The sequence below is a fragment of the Cyprinus carpio genome, chromosome A24 (assembly GCF_018340385.1).
Source record: "Cyprinus carpio isolate SPL01 chromosome A24, ASM1834038v1, whole genome shotgun sequence".
Lineage (NCBI taxonomy): Eukaryota > Metazoa > Chordata > Actinopteri > Cypriniformes > Cyprinidae > Cyprinus > Cyprinus carpio.
The window spans coordinates 17983127-18001205 of NC_056595.1; the positions used below are offsets into that span (position 1 = coordinate 17983127).

Below are 18079 nucleotides of genomic sequence, written 5' to 3' on the forward strand. Positions count from 1 at the left end.
TAATGATGTTAAAATGCTGTGCTATATTTGGAAAATAATAAAATAAAGATTTGTCATAATCCCCCTTATAAAAAGACATGCTACATGAGGAAAATGTTGAAAATGACGTATCTGATTCTTGTAATAAATAAATGAAGATTGCACTGTGATTTCCATTATAAAGTACAGGAATAGAGCATAAATAAATCTAACAAAACTGTTATATCTTAAATGCTTACCAACTTTGGTCAAGGGCTGATTGAGCTAGTAAACACGATCATGTCATGTATAATGTGACCAGGGTAAGGGTTAATGGAATACTGTAAGCAGCAGATCTGAAATGATTTGTCACAAAAGTTTGGATTTGTGGATTTCAAGGCACAGGTTCACATGGCCCTCCCAAGTCCCTGAGATACAAACACTCCAGACTTCACAACGCTGTACACTGATGATTGATTGCAAAGACTGTCATTTGACTCTCTTTGGACTGACAGTTGCAGGTGTTTTTTTTTTACTTTACTTTTTTTTTTTTTTTTTTTTTTTTACAACCAGCCCAAGGACACCTTTTTTAAGACAAACAAGAGAGTAGAGAACGACTAAAGCTTTTAAAAAGCTTTTATACAGACGTTCCTGGGGCACAGATAAGGGAACGAAAGCATTGATGCCGTTTAGCTGTCTAGACACTGATTTAAAGATAAATAGAACTGACCATTAAAAAAACCTCCTCAGATATGCATCTGATACTCAAACTTGAGATCCGGAAGGCCACTTATTACTTTAGTGTTAAAATCTCCTAAATATAAAAATATGCACAGCATTTTAAACTTAAAAAAATAGGCACAGACGCCAAACAGTACATTTCATCATTACTGATTTGTTAAAGCTGTAACTCATCTTATAGAAAAACCTGAAAAAAAAAAAAAAAAAAACATGAAATCTGCTCACGTGATTGTTCTTAAAACTGTAAAAGGTGTATTTTGGTCAATGACCAAAAACAGTCTTTGCATTAACGGTTCTGCAAGCTGTAGTTTAAAAACTGAAGAGACGAGAATGGCTCTAAATCAGAAGTTGAAGCAGGAAGGCCATTAGGACAGAGAGAGAGGCCACCCCAAATACTATGAGGCCAGCAAACTGTTCATCGGTGAGGGTTTTGCCCATGGGCACCCTGGTGATATCTGCTTCCACGCCCAGTGTGGCGTCAGGCCGCCGCAGGTTGAAGTGGGCAGATGGGCTGAAGGACCCGCACAGCTCCTGGAGGGTGTCCACGCAGCGCCTGCATGCAAACACACGCACGCGGTAGTCAGTGTTCCACTGCAGGCCAGAGAGCTGGAAGGACGTCTCATCTCCCTTATACACCTGAAGGACAGAAGGAAAGTAATGCATTAGCCCAGACAGTTTAAATTTCTCTTTCACTGTGTGCACTTTTGGATAATTATGAATGTAATAATCATGAAAAATTATGTTATGTTATACATAGGAATGGGGTGTGAATTAGTTCAGAATGTTATTTTTTTTTTTTAAATGTTTAATATTATTTTTATATAAAAATGTTTATTCTTTATTATATTTTATTTAAATAAACAAAATAATAAATAAATAATAGTAGTATTATTTATTTAAACAAAACAGATTTAATCATATGTATGCATTTGGGTTTATTTCTAATACATTTTGCATATATTATATTTGTATATTTATTATATAGTAGCATCCGTATATAACAATAACGACAAATATTTTTTTTTTGTATACATACATTTTGTATATTTATATTTATTATTATTATACAGCATGACTGAGATGGAATATAAAATACATTTATAAAAATATATAAATAAATTCATTATGTTTGTTTAATCAGATATTATTAAAAATGCATAAAAAATTATGTATTACAAAGTAAATGCAAATGTATAGATGTAAATAAATAATTAAATATATTCTAAATAAATAAATAAATTACTAAAAAAAGGAAGGAATAATGGACTATGATAGGAATTAAGGAGATCTGCAAATAATACATATTTATATTCTATCCTTAATAATAAAAAAGAATTTAACAATAAATATATTGATTTGGGTAGCTACAGTAAATGAACAAATAAAGAATGAACCACAGGGTACTAGGTTTTAGGTTTACTGGTTAAAGCAAAAAACATCCAAGATGCCAAAAAGAAGGCCAAACAATCTTTGCACTCTGTCTCTGACCCACATTTTACAAAAGATGAATCTTCAGAGCTTTAGTCCCCTCAAAGAGAATCTCAACAAGCCACCATAATCCTTTCATTTGGAGCACGAGCAACACTGTCAGGATCAATATAATATAAGAATGACACTGTAGGGCTGGACTTCTGTTTGTTCATAAAACACTGATGATTACAGAGTTACATAAATGTTCTTACTCGCTTGAAATACAAACCTTCTTTCTCTGTAGTGTATTAAAAACACCTTGATGGTAGACTCATTCAAACTCAAGACAAATGAACTGAAAAATTAAACAACCCAGAAGATAAAAAAATAAAAAAATGGATGTCTGCATGAAACAGGTAACTGCATTAATAACCATGAAAATATAGACCTAATAATCTGTACGTGCCACAAGTGCAATACAGAACAGTAGATGTACACAAAAAAAGCTAAATTCGCAGCAGTAATGACAAAGTCAGTGCTTCAGAAATCAACCGAAACAAATTATTCTGTCTTTTACCGTCAACACTACATAGACATGACAATAGCTCACTCAATTGCAGTTGTTGACCCAAAAGCATGGGAACATACACAGAAAAACAAGACCACTCAGCAAATGGAAAATAAAAACATAGGGGGAAAAAAGCACCTAAACATTGTTGAAGACAAACGTATTGAGGTGACATTGTTCCACCTTTCACATGCTGCTCTCAGAAGGACCACAGTTAGTCTCCATGGCAACACAAGAGGTTTTAAGCCTCTCAAACACCGGTAGCTCAGTTTTGGTATTTTTGATATTACTGCCATGACAGACCAACATATGCATAATTAGTCTTTGTATTACTTCCAATTAAAGATGAAGAAAATATTGACCTAATCTTGAATACTTCATGCATTAATAACAGAAAAAAGAATAAATAATGGAAGTGAATTAAAATCAGCTTCTAGTGGTCTTTGCATAAATGGGGGAAATGGCTGTACAGTTAAATAGTTAATTAAGCTAATATAGAGCCTGGGGAACTCCATTTTTTAGGGAATACAGCACCAGCAAGTGAATTACTGAGGCTGAATTTAACAGAACAGATGAATGACTATAAGGGGGAATCACAAAAAATATCCAGGACACACTCCCTTCAAACAAACTGCTGTTCTGTGTGACAAAATTACAACCAATCAGAGCATATTTTGAATGTAATACACAGTTAAATGGAGCGAGGTTTTGGACCACAGAGATAGCCAGTGTGAAAACACAGAAATAATGTAGAAATCAAGCGAATGACCTAGTGATCGTGAAAGTCAGAAAACTCTGATTTATGTTTAATCTTCATGTAGTCCTCATCTAGTTTATTATTTTAACGTTTTTTTTTTTTTTTTGTTCAGTACAAAGGGATCTATATTCATTATTATTTAGGGGTGTTTATACATTACTTAAACAGAAAAAATATTTGGATGTATTCTGTGAACTTTAATTTATATTAAAGTAAAAAATAATGCAATTTTTTCACATTTCAGTAATGAGTATTTGGTGGCAAAAACTCCTTAAATAATCGTGATTATTGTTAAAAAAAAAACAAAAAACAAAAAAAAACAACAACTTTAAAATACCTGTACATAATTTCTGTTTTTTCTTTTGAATTTGGAGTGATGTATAAACCTGGATATTTCTATGTGAGAGTCACCCAATGATATTCACTAAAAAGGGCAGAGGATGCGATGGGGAAAGGAGCGTTTTCTCTTTTTAATGAATAAATAAATTCATACAATTTGAAATTTTGTGAACTTCCATTCAATTTATCGCAGCATGGAAGTGGCGTACCAGAAATGATTTCAAAACAATAAGCGACTGCACACTTGAATGGACCCTTATCGTGATAATCACATGTTCCCCTCTTTCTGTGTCCTTTCCAACTTCACAACACAATTTAATGAATCCTGCGGAACTGTGTGTTTGGAAGCACTAGATTTCATTCAAATGCTGATTGTGACGAGTAAGACATAAAATGGAAAGAAGAGAAAATGATGCAAATAGCTTGAGCCCCATTTCCGTTTCCTGTTCAGAATGAATTCCATTCATCAACAGCTCATCTGCAGGGACTATGACCATATGTAAATCTAACATGGAAAAATATGGTATTTCTTCAGGGCAACAAAATGAAAATACCACATGATATTCTTATCTCAGCCATTTAAACAAAAGTTCCAAACATTTCCAACAAGCCAAAGTTCTTGGAAACAATTTGAGTGGGACAGTAGTTTTAAACGCGATTCAAAGGAAATAAAAAAAGGAGGTTTAATGAGGAGTTTGGATCTTACCTGTTTATAATCAGAATCTCTGCCTCCCAGCACCTGTAGCACATAGCTGATTCGGTCTCCTCTCATTGGTGGAATACTCTCCCATGTGACCTCACAGGCATTTCCCTCTAGCTGAACAACTCTTGGGGCTGAGGGAAAAAAAGGGTCAGTTTTTTTTGTTTTGTTTTTTACCCATTTCTTTTCTTTATTGATTAAAAACAGTAAAAACTGTAAAATTGTGAATTATTATTACAATTTAAAATAACTGTTTTCTGTTTTAATATATTTTAAAATGTTGTTTATTCCTTTGATGGCAACACTAAGTTTTCAGCATCATTACTCCAGTCTTCAGTGTCACATGATCTTTCAAAAATCATTCTAATATGCTGATTTGCTGCTTAAGTAAAATTTCTTATTATTATCAATGTCTGCTGATTAATATTCTTTCACAAATCCTTCTTAACATTACAAATGTCTTCACTGTTACTCATGATTAAATTAATACGTCCCCTGAATAAAAGTAAAAATTTATTTCAATAAAAAAAAAAAAAAATGATAGTGATCCCAAACTTTTGTACCTGTACAAGCGAGTATAAATAAATGTGGTACCTTTCAGTGTTTGTGGCAGAGATTTGGTGGTGCTGAAGGTGTACGTCTCAGAAAACGGTCCCTCGCCCGCCTCACTCACCGCCTGGATCCGGAAACGGTACTGGCTCGATTCGCTCAGTCTCTGCAGCTTAAAAGTGTGGCTTGAACCTCGGTAAACCACCACAAACCTAATAAGATAATGAAAGCTTGTTACAAACATAAAATTAATTGGTACCACTTTATAAGAAGTGGCCTTAACTACTATGTACTTACATTTAAATGAATCATTTGGTACAGTGCACTTATTGTGTGCATACACTTATATTTTAAAAAATACCTACATGTAATCACATATGTAATTAATTTCTGTAATTACATTTATAATTACACTGTTGGCCCATCCCTTACACCTTAACCCACCCTTAAACCTACCCACACCACAAAATAAGAGACTAATCCATAACTGTATCTAACCTTAATAGTATCAAATGTGTTTTGCAATGCAATATGAACACAGTAAGTACATTGTAGGTACATAGTAGTTAAGGCCACTTAATATAAAGTGGGACCAATTCATTATTTTTTTAATGATTTTTTTTTCAATCATTAAGAGCCTAGTATTTGTTTTTAAAGTCTTGAGTGCTAAGGGAATTTTTTTAGGATGATTGGTTGAGATAATCGTTCCTTTCATGTCATTTTAATAAGATGCATGAAGGCAGCAAAAAATGTGAGGTAGAGGCAGGCCTTCATTACCTCCATTCAAGAGTCCAGACTTCACTGTTTATATGGTTAAAATTTTTCAGAACTGAGGCTGAAAGCTCAAAACTGAAGAACACTGGCCTTCATTTGCTTCTAAACGAGTCATCTGTGGGTCAGTGACGAGCGACTCTGAGAAAGCATTAAGGCAGGTGGTCTTGATAACCCTGAGTCTCCTAATCTAATTCCCAACAGCGCTTTGAGATAAAGTCTTCTCATTAGCCGACTCTACCTTAATGGACCCACAAACACAAAATGTGCTTTTCAGATGATACGCTTACATCAGAGAGAAGAACCTGCCCTACGGGTGCATGAGGGACAAATTAAAGCAAGGAAGTGCATGCATAAACACACACATAGATATGCTTCACTATAAATAAAATTAATATACCAAGAAGAACATTTACATGATTTTTTTGATGCCGAGTACAAGACTATTGTTTTTAATTATGAACCTGGGATATTATCATAAGCTGAAGTTTCAACTACAACAATAAAATAAAAAACTTGAAATAAACAATGTAAATGAGAAAGATTGCCTTGGTAAATATCTGAAATAAAATAAGTTCTTTATATTTTATTTCTAATGCTTGTTGAAGTAATAAAATAAACAAATAAACTAAAACTTAAATACTACAAAGACATAAAAAAAAGAATGTATCTGTTTTAATAAAGTAAACTTTTTAAAATTCATACCCGTACATATCCGCTGCTACTGCCATCAAAGCAGCACTTTTCTATAATTTTAAGGAATATGATATTTTTGTGCAATAAAAGGTTACAGAGATTAGGTCCATATTAGGGGGTTAGGTCTTTTAATGCCAAGGACCCTCAAGTATGATCCTATAGATCACCTTCTTAAAAAAAAACAGCTACAAACCTGTATTATCATGTAGACTCATTTCTACTGTGCAAGAAAAATAGCATGATTTTATAAATAAAACATGTTGCTTGCAAAGTAAAATTATTAGCTTGTACACTGTCATTGCATTAATGTCAAATTAATTTCTAATTAAACAAATTATTAAAATAATATTTGAAAATGATTTACTTTGAGTTACAGACACTTTTCTAACCATTATTATTAAAATGTAAAATAAACTATTTTTAGTATTTGTTTGTATGGCATTTTCCAAAACAAATTTTATCTGGAAATATTTTTTTTTTATACATTTTGTACTTTTTGTCTCTCAAATTTTCAGCAGACACTTTAAAAATGATTCATTTCCTAAAAATGAATTCAGATTAGCCTAGCTAACACTTTTGCGCATCCCTAGACACACTCCCTCACTGCGAACCTCTGATTCCTGTTCTCCATCTGCAGGGTGTAGGTAGTGTCGTCGGTGAGTTGACTTCGGCTGCTGAAACCCCAGCGTAATTTCAGACTCTGAGGTCCGACCGCTGCACACTCCAGCCTTGGAGGAGACGGCGGAAGGGGTCTGGTCCTCACCGTTAGGGTCTGGCTGAAGGGCCCAGGGCCCATTTCATTTTCTGCTCGAATCTGCAGGCTGAGAAAAGCAGAGAGAGGGGAAACATAGTTTTAAATCAATACAGTCTTGTTATGTAGTTAGTTAATTCTTTAGTTAATTTTTGATTTTATTTATTTGTTGTCTTTTGATGTTATTGTCCTTTTATAAACTATATTAAGGAAACTCCAAGAAATTCTAAGAAGTTATTCTAAGAAAAACTCCATCCATCCACATCATCAGCTAACTAAGAGTCAGTAGTTCCTGCAGCTTCACCCAAAGTGGCCTTCATTTGTTCACTTTCTGCCTTATTTGTTTTATTTGTCGATCCTGGTTAAAGCATGCCGGTATCTTCAGCCTCAAGCTGCTCTGTGACCTTTCCACTAGGTTTGATGGCACAGGGGAAAATGATCTTCTCTGGCTGAAGTGTTGCTCTTGCATTCAAATGAGGATTTCTGTTATCTATAGATATCCAAGAATCCAATCATGGATTCATTTAATCACCCTCATACTGTTCCAAACCTGTATGATTTTTGTTTTTGTGGAACAAACATAATTTGCACTTATACAAACGCATATGAACCAGTTGTATTAAGTGTCATTTATTACTTGAATTAAAAAGAGCAGTGTGTGTGTGTTCTTTAAAATTTCTCTTTTTGTGTTTTATAGAAAGAAGAAAGGTTTGGAACAACATGAATGTCATTTTTGAGTGAATTATCCAAAAAAATATTGATTTGCACAAGTACATCTTTGCATACTATTTTCTAGGACTAATGGAAGCAGAAAATCTAACAAGCAATGTGTAAATAACCTCACGAGAGCATGAGCACTTTTTATGGTCTCAATGGGATTTCTAAAAAAGCTTATTTACAAAACCTAAAGCTTTCTGTTTCTATTAAAAAGTCTCTCACAATGTTTATAACTCATGTTTTAAAGCACTTAACATTACTCTGGAAAATACTGAATGAATTCAGAAAACATGGAGGAACACCAAAGTATCTGAAAGCTACACCACCCTTAAAATCAGGTATATACTGTATATAGATTTATTTTATTCAGAGGCCACAGGGTTTAATGTTTAGTTATTTCATGCTTTAATATTCATATAATTTAGGTGTCCAATTAGGTTTTGGTAACACTGGGTCATTAGGGTGAGCTGGAACATGTTATTTTTTGACTGCTTGAGAAAGATATCGAAACCTCTAGTTCCATTAGAGACATTATTCATACGTTCATATGATTATTATGAGTGCATTAGGCATATTAATTGAGGATGTGTTTCACTGTCCAGTACCCCAATGGAGAGGTCCATTTAATGTTGTCATTCATCCCAAATTAAAGCCTATACATAACATTTAACAGACTCACTTTCCGGAAGCCCATTGGCAGGTAGATCGCAAGAGAGTCATTCCCTCATGCAAATTTGTTAAGAAGCTCCTCCTTTTAATATTTATCCATATTACATAAGGATGATTGCACTTGTTAAAATGTACAATATTTAAATATGGATATACCATGGTTTTTAGACACATACTACTGTAATACTGTTTTTATTTTTTTTTACATAATACTACAGTATTTTTGAGGTAATTACACTTTTATGAAGGTAAGTTTAATTCTTTAAGACAATTTTAAGAACAACTAAATAAAATTTAAAAAGACCTTTTTAAGGCCTTAAAGGGATACTCCACCCCAAAATGGAAATTTTGTCATTATTCACTTACCCCCATGTCGTTCCAAACCCGTAAAAGCTTCGTTCGTCTTTGTAACACAATTTAAGATATTTTGGATGAAAATCGGGAGGCTTGAGACTGTCTCATAGACTGCCAAATAAATAACACTGTCAAGGTCCAGGAAAGAATGGAAAGCATCATCAGGATAGTCCATTTTTTATGGGTTATTATAATGTGAGGTTATGTGGGTGCAAGAATACTTTTTGCACACGAAGAAAACAAAAATAATGACTTTATTCAACAATTCCTCTACTCTGTCTCTCTCCAAATCAGCGTAGCGCCATTTTGACAAATCTCAGTTGACAGTCTCAAGCCTCCCTGTTTTCATCCAAAATATCTTAAATTGTGTTCTGAAGATGAACAAAGCTTTTATAGGTTTGGAACGACATGGGGGTAAGTAATTAATGACAAAATTTTCATTTTGCGGTGGAGTAACCCTTTAATTTGTGGCAGGGTGAATTAATACTTAAGACCTTTTTAAGACTAACAGAAACCCTGAAAATGTACAATGGAATTTGCATCTAAAACATCACTGTACCATGGTGCCACAGTACATCTTGTTTAAAAAGATACCCTGCTAACAGCAAAGTTACATAAATACTCTTGAATCTACCCAGAAAGCACCATTTTGCTGAACACATCATGAACCAGATGTAAGTGGAGTCCATTTGTAAAGCTAATAGCACTGACATACTCACTCAGGGACCTGCTCGAGGTTCACCAGCACTCGTCTGTATATTACAGGGACCATGGGAAAATAAGTCCCCGGTCATCACTAATGCACAAACATTGACCTCCACCAAAGTGCTCATGATGCACGGTGGTAGAAAAAGAGATACAGAGTGTTAAACAACATCTCGGCTCACCTGTACTCGCTGTCCGGCAGCAGGTCCCTGATAATGTGACAGGTTTCGTTTCTGGTGGTGAAGATGCGGTCTCCAATTGAGATGCTGTAGGAGGTGATTTCTGCTCCATTACAGTGAGGCTCGTCCCAGGTAAGGGCCAGACAGGTGGAGTGGGAGAAGGGTTCATTGTCTGTTGGGTTCAAAGGGTGGTCAACACAGCAAAATCCAGATACGACATCAGGGGCCGCCGCAGGGGTCCGATACATCACCAGATCACTGTAGGGGCCTGCCCCTGCCTGGTTAACTGCCTATCAATCGGATACAAAAAAAGAATAAAAAAAGCACCTTTAAACACAAGTTAAATGGATAATCTTTTGACACATACATATATGTATGTATATATATATATGTATGTAGTATATATTAATATATATATATATGTATGTATATATATATATATATATATATATATATAATATATATTGTATATATATATATATGCTGTAAAATATATATATATTTTTTATACTGTATATATATATATATATATAGATATATATATATATATATATATATATATATATATATATATATATATCATGCTTTTAGTTTGTCAACGGTATTTTGGAGAGTATAACGACAAATTACTTCTCTTCACTCTGGTGCTGATAGACTGTTTTGCCATTAGTTCATAACTGACAGTGAGTCAAAGCCAATTAAATGTGAAGAGGAGCTCCCAAAGGTCAGAACATTTCCATAGATGACTCTGCTACAGTCTAACATTTGAACTCTATTACTGCTTATAATGTCTAATCTGCATAATGTTCAGGTTTGTTTTTGGTGCATTAAAACCAGTTCACAAAGAGACAATGATAATGCACACACCAATGCATGTAGGCTGTTTTTCATATAATACTTTATTCTTATAAATTCATTGTAAACACTAACAAGTGTTGACAATGTGTGATTAAGGTTTTACACTCTTCTTGTTTGTTTAATTAAAATGCAAGCTGCCAGTAATGCATGCATTTCAATGTGATTATGCTCAAAGCAATTATATGAGCTACATTACTTTCAGGAACTATTAGAATAATGCGTTTCCTTGGAAATTAGAAAGATGATTATTCATAACTCATTTTACTTTAAATTATTGATTAATCAAAAACTAAAATGTTAAAGCAAATGCTCAGTGGTTTATCTAAGTATAACGTTTATAACTTACTGACTTTTGTTTTTTGAAAATAGAAAAATACAATTTGGGAGGAAAATAAATTAAATGTTCTTTAAAATGGTGTTTAAATTAAATAATTCTGCAATTTATTTCAATTCAGAAATTTTGGGAAAATGGCACATATTAACATACCTAATATTAACACATTGTAGTTATTTTATTATAATCCCTAAAAATCAATATGATCATTTAATTTAAATTACCATTAAAAACAGTCAACCACTACAATATAGCTACTAGACAAAGCTTATTTAACAGCTTTTTTTCATAGCATTAGATATCTTGAAGTGGATGAAAATTAACCAAAAATAACTAATAAATACATCTTAAAAATTAATAAAAATTAAATAAAATGTCAGTTAACTAAAATGAACTATGCTTTTGTCTAAATAAATGGTAAATTTGTGAAAAAAAGCTCCCTTCTCAGCTTGTTTTCATTTATAATCGGCTATCTGAGCAATGTCTCATGGTCCTAACAGGAAATGTCTCATGTTGGACACATCATGAATTACCTGTAGCCTGCAGCAGTAGTCCGCTGATGCCTCCAGGTTAGAGATTTGGAAGCAAGTTTCCATTCGACTGTAGACCAGTTCAAGAGAGTCCAAATCACGTCCCCAGTCCAGCCGGTACTCAGAAATGTCTATCCCAGAGCTCACTTTGTTCTGGGGATTGAGATCAGAGCAAGTGTTACGCTCCAGGAAACGGTTTCATCAGGACAAACACAAGAGAGCTAATGCATCCTAAGTGCCGCTAATATATGAAACAGCCTCTCAGGATAGCATACAGAATGCAAAAATGCAGAAATCACATTCATTTTCATTGTGAACAAATCACAGGAGGCCCTTTGTCACAAGTCTTTTGAGAAGAAGGGACTGAAAGTGCAATTGGTGAAGAAAAGGTTTTGCATGGACCCAATCTGCCACCTTCACTGCAGAGAATCAGTCTTTGGCATTTTCTGAATGATCGATGAAGGAAATATGCTGTATTTTCGATGGTGCTGTTTATATGGAGTTTCTGTAGCCGTGTTGAGAGTCTATTCTAGTAATTTTGTCTTTCTATGAGTCCCAAAGCCAATCTTTGCTTCTGAAAATTGATTACTCTCTCAATGCAGCAGAAAATCACTCTGGCAATTTCATCAGATAACAGTGATTCATCATTTACTGCATGTATACTGTGCGAATGCCTCTTGCTGACTTACCTCCCAGGTCACATCAGCACAGGTGTGTGACCTCACATTGATGGCAGGTGGACTACATTGTCCTGGGGGGCCGGCGGCAGTGCTTATTTCCACAGATTCAGAGTATGGTCCATACTAAGGGGAAAAAGCGAAAGAAATGGCTGAGATTTAGGACTTTTTCAGCTGTCTCATATGGTAATGAATGGCCTGGGTTCGACCATAAGGAGGGAAATCTGTTATTTCTGTGGCAGGTAAACCCAAGGTGCTACACTGTGTTAGGCATCCATCTCCAGTGATGGCTGAATTAGCTTCTTAATATCCTTGCCGAGGCAGACAGCAGATCTCTTTATTGGCCTGAGGCAATGTAGAGGGTTTGTTATAAAACGTGGCTTTCATGTAAGAAAGGCAATACCACCGGAGCTAGGGTGACAAAAATATAGCTGTATGAGAGGCAATTGCCCTGACACACTGCTTATGAAAGGGAATAAAAGCTAAAATATCTAAAATACTAGCCTAGTTCCCTTCACTAAAATATATACTATTTATGTTGTAGCACTTGGGAAGAAAAACATTAATTGGTGAATTAAAACCACTTGAATGGGCTGAATATTTTGGATTAGTATACTAGATTCTTTTCCAAAAAAAATAAAAAAATCATAGCCAAAAATATTTCCCAAGGGAGATGGAACGAAATGGATTTTGCATTATTTCAAAAGCAAAAATGCAACTTTTTGTAAATCTGACTTAGTATTATCTATATACTATTATAGTACTTATTAATATTTTTAAATTTCATTTATTTTTAGTTTTCATTTTAATTTTAGTTTTAGTAATTTAGTGCTTCAACATAAACTTATCTCATGTCAGTTAGTTGCCAAGTACACATTTACATTAGATTGGTTTTACATTTAAATTTTATTTTCAATTAACAATTTTAACAGCTTTAGCTAATGATAATAACACTGATTTGCTGCTTATTTTGTTGTAGTATGAACAGGAAAAAACAAGCCAAATCAAAAACAATACATTTTGATATATTAAGATGATGATGTTAGGTTAAAAAAAAAATAAAATAAAAAATAGCCTGAATGCACTGTAAGTCACTTTGGATAAAAGTGTCTGCTAAATGCATAAATGTAAATGTAATACGTAATACAATGATGTTTACAATGCAATCCAAAGCACATCCATATGGTTTGAAATTCTATTAAAACCTTTTTTTTAACAAATCCGATTTCAAGTAGTTTGTTCAGTGTTTCATTTATTAAAGAGCCAGTTCATTCATAAATAGCTGGATCATGCATGCAGGATGACTTACCCCAGCACTGTTGGCTGCACGGACTTGGAACCTGTAGGTGGTGCCAGGGAGCAAATTACCCACAGTGCACTCTGTTTTGGATCCACAGTACACCTCCGTTGGCTCCGAACCCTCCTCCATTGCACACATTTCCAAGCTAAACTCCACATTTTCACTCTCTTCACCACACAAAGGTCCATCTGGAGAAACTAATGATGGGTACGTGGGAGAAACAAAGAAATTTAAATGTCATTTAAAAGCGGAAAAGTCAAAGCATAATCCATCACTCCAGTCCAATATACATGACCACACCAATAATACCGTTTCACATATCCTGAGTTTACATCTGCAATTCTGGTTCTTGTTTCCACCACAGAATAAAATATGAAATGTAATTGGGAATTCTTATCTCACTTTTTTTTTTTTTTTTTTTTTTTTACACAATTGTGAGATTTAAACTTGGAATTATAAGATATAAGATTGAAATTCTAAGAAGAAAAGTCCAAATTGTGAGAAACAAACTTCCATAGGGAGGTGAGTTGGCAAGAGGCCTTTTATGAATTATCAATAAGTGTATTATGCAAAAATATAATAATATAATAATAATTATTATCATTATTCATTCAAAAATTGCGAATAATAATGAGTTGAGGTAGCAAGAGGATTATTATAATTTTATCATTAATTACTAAAATGGTATATTGCAATAATAATAATAATTTATTTTTATTTATTTTTATTTTATATTGGTTCTTTTTTTTTTTTTATGACAGTGGAGGTGTGGTTGAAAGAATCATTTTATTAATTATTATTAATAATTAATAAAAGCCTATATTGTAAAAAAAAAAAAACTTCTTGCAGTCTTGATGCGTTACATATAGACAAGCAGTCTATAGCTAATTTACACGCTAACCACGTCAATTATTTACCTTCCTTTTCCTCATGTAAATGACAGTTCATAATAATCAAATTTGTTTACTTTTGGAATAATTCGCACACCAAATGATAATCTTATGCCAATTATTATGAGACATATTGAATGTTCCGGAGCCTCTGTTTTGTTCCAGAACCTCTCTTAGAGTGAAACCACAATGCAATTCTGCTGTCGCAGTTACGCTCACGTGCCCCAGACACAGACTTTATGATGACCTCAGAAGACATCCCTCCGCCACCAACCTCTCAAAACCAAAACACATTCTCGGTTCCCTCTACAACCCTGTACCAACTGGTTACAGGAAGGAATTGATCAATTGCAGTGATGGAGAACATGCAGGGAAGCTCACGCCTGCTGACCAATTTAAAGAGTCAGCGTGGATGGCTCAAAGCAGCGCTGCTATTTCACAGTTATTTATAGACAGCTCTTAAATGAGCCCACCTTCACTCAGAAACAGTGAGTCAGGAGTATAATCACTAACAAACAAGTGCATTTTATCTCTGGCTGCCTCAACCACACAAACACAGAGATGCATACACAAACCCATACACTAAACAGGGTTATGTAATGCATGAACAGCATGAAAAAGTAGGTGCAAAACTTTCAGTTGGTCCAGGTGCATTCTGGGTAAATTGGACTTTAGACTTCAATAGCGTTCCATAACTATAAATCCTCTGAAGACTTCACCTGTTGACCTGGCAGCAAACATGATTAGTCTAAAAGCAGATGAGTGTCCTTCAGCTTGTTTTTAAATGCAATTTCACCTCTTTTCAAATGAATTGAGTGATTTGTTAAACAGGGTCACATATAAGCGAAAAAAGCTCTTTTCCACAAATAAAAAGCTATTTTTAGATAATTAGTATATTACTTTGAGACTCAAAAAGGGAAAAGACAATTAAAATGTATCAAAAAATAAATAAAAATTTAAATAAAAAACAGCCCACTCACCCCACTGCAAAGTCATCTCCTTGTGTTTGACATTACCCACAGTCCTTGGGGATTGACAGCGGCCAGGAGGCGGGATATGAGTACGAACCGTCAAATCATCTGAGCACTGCACAACCAACACATCAACAGTCAACATACAACACTATAAGTGCACTGAGACTTTATAACATGAATCCGCCTGGGAATCAGTAAATTAACTTGTAAAGGTTCTTATACCAGGCTTTGTCCGCCCACATTCACACAGCTGAGTCTCAGGGAGTAGCTTGTTGCTGGTTTTAGATCCTCACACAAATGTTTCCTCTCTGGTCCTCTATAGAGTGTCACCCACTGACTCTCTGAACACAGACACAGATGAATTAAATATCTATCTCACTGAATCTGTCAGGAACACAGCAGAGTCATATTTGACAGCAAAATCAAAAGAAAAAAAAATAGAAACTATACTGTTGAAAGAAAATGACTACTTGTTCAAAAGTGTGTGGTCAGAATTTTTTTTTTTTTAATTTTGAAAGAAATCAATACTTTTAGCAAGGATGCATTAAATCAAAAGTGACAGTAAAGACATTTACATTGTCACAAAAAAAATCCTAATTCAAATAAATGCTGTTCTTTTGGCTTTCTATTATTGTTTCCACTGTCTCAACTGTTTTAAAATTAATAATAATAATAAAAGTTTCTTGAGCAGCAAATCAGCACATTAGAATGATTTCTGAAGAATCATGTGACACTAAAGACTGGAGTAATGATGCAGAAAATTCAGCTTTGCATCACAGGAATAAATTACATTTTAAAACATTAAAATATGAAAATAGTTATTTTAAACTGTAATAATATTTCACAATCTTGCTGCTTTTGACTGTGTTTTTAATTAAATAAATGCAGTCTTGCTGAGCATAAGAGACTGCTTTCAAAAACATAATATCCCAACAACAACAGCAGTGTACTTTCTTACAAAAATTGATAATTTATGCATTATTTTCACAATAATTAATCACATTTTCCCCTTCAATTTGCATAATCATATACAAAAGAAAATACTGCAAAAGAAAATAGAAAAGTTTTACAATTTTTACAAACTATTTATACATCATAATAATGTTTGTTTGTATGTGGCAATACAAAAAATAAATAAATAATGGTCCTAAAATATTTTTACAAAATCCTTTTTTATCCACTTATTTACTTTTTGGGTTGAAATGTGACATGGACATCAAATAAAGGCAAATATTTGAGGGGTTTTCATGCTGTTAAACATGAATTAAATTATGAAACCTTCAGAAATACCTTCTAAATTCCCTTCTGATATCTCCAGGACATACGTCAAGTCTCCAGATCCACCATCATCTTGTGGAGGTTCTGATTTAATTGTAAAAAAAAAAAACAGTGAAGATTAGAACGTAATGATAAACTTTTCATAAAAAGCTGACTTTCCTACCCCAGGTCACACAGAAGTTGTGATATGTGACAGCGTTTACTGCAGGATTCACAGGGGGTCCGGGTCTGTCTGGGGTCGTCTTACACACAAGCAAAGAGCTCGGTGCACTGCGCCACTCACCACTACATGTGATCAGCTGTAGGGGGCGACAGTTAAGACGACAGTTAAGAAGCATACTACCATACAACTACTTCTGCAGTATAGAGGATGCATACATTTAATTATATACACTACCGTTCAAAAGTTTGGGGTCAGTAAGATTTTCAGAAAAACACATTCAATTAAACATATGTGACAGTAATGTATACTGTTACAAATGATTTATATTTCAAATAAATGCTGCACTGAAAAGTTTGAAGACTTCAGGACACACTTTTTGTGAACTAGACAACATGACTTTTGCGTCCCAATCACTTGCAGCTTCGCAGAGGGCGACATTTAAATCCTCTCTGAAGTGTCTTTCTCCCCTGATAATGCTAACGCAGTGTCCTCTGCCTTCTCAGAGATTAGACTAAAAGCCTTTAACACACACCACCACGGGAAATCAATTCACGGTCACCCAACAACAGAAACAACTGCTGGATCGGAGAAACAGCTCCAGGTTAGCATAATTGCCTTATTAGCAAAGAAGGAAATGAGGAAGGAAAGGTGCTTGGGGAACATATGCTTTTTTAGAGCCTTAGTTAAACACCAGCACAGAGGGTTTGTTTGTGTATACAGTTGTGCATGAGAACAAAAGGACGCAGCACCTATAAATCAATATAATCCGTTAATATAATAAATAAAAACCTTAGCTGTTGGCTTTGGGTTGTCGTGGCATTAACATCCTGAAGCTGTGCTTCACTCACCCTGAATTTGTACTGTGTGTTCCTTTTTAGGGTCTCCACCTTACGGTTCAGCTCCAAACCGCTGTACACTGCCTGAAAGTCCAGTCCCTGCCAAAAACACATCATCCATTAGGTGTCAGGAAGTGAAGTATGGAACAATTATTCCCAGTTTTGCTTTAAAGTCATTGTCTTGCACTTGAAAATACTGCAATGTGGCTGACAAACAGATTGAAGTGAGGAAGTGTGTCAGTTCTGTGCCACAAGTGAAAATCAAGAAGAATAACGTGCAATTCAGACAAAAGCTAGTCCTGCCCTAAACTCGCACCACAACTAGATTTTGTTGAATCTTTCAAACTTCTGTGTTGGATGACATCACCAATGCCT

At 34.4% G+C, this 18079-nt stretch overlaps 1 protein-coding gene across 1 annotated transcript in view; it reads right to left on the reverse strand.

Annotated features, from left to right (window-relative positions):
* Window positions 1–493: 493 nt before the first annotated feature.
* LOC109057116 (fibronectin type III domain-containing protein 3B-like) overlaps window positions 494–18079 on the reverse strand; it is a 58667-nt gene continuing 41081 nt past the window's right edge. The window contains exons 15-27 of the mRNA XM_042714502.1: window positions 17717–17803; window positions 16869–17004; window positions 16718–16789; window positions 15650–15768; window positions 15434–15539; window positions 13573–13760; window positions 12276–12389; window positions 11590–11739; window positions 9868–10154; window positions 7101–7310; window positions 5068–5234; window positions 4480–4607; window positions 494–1335 (exon numbers count right to left, since the gene is read on the reverse strand). Coding sequence (XP_042570436.1) covers window positions 1036–1335; window positions 4480–4607; window positions 5068–5234; window positions 7101–7310; window positions 9868–10154; window positions 11590–11739; window positions 12276–12389; window positions 13573–13760; window positions 15434–15539; window positions 15650–15768; window positions 16718–16789; window positions 16869–17004; window positions 17717–17803 — 2064 coding nt within the window. The 3' untranslated portion in view covers window positions 494–1035. The remainder of the gene's footprint in view (window positions 1336–4479; window positions 4608–5067; window positions 5235–7100; window positions 7311–9867; window positions 10155–11589; window positions 11740–12275; window positions 12390–13572; window positions 13761–15433; window positions 15540–15649; window positions 15769–16717; window positions 16790–16868; window positions 17005–17716; window positions 17804–18079) is intronic.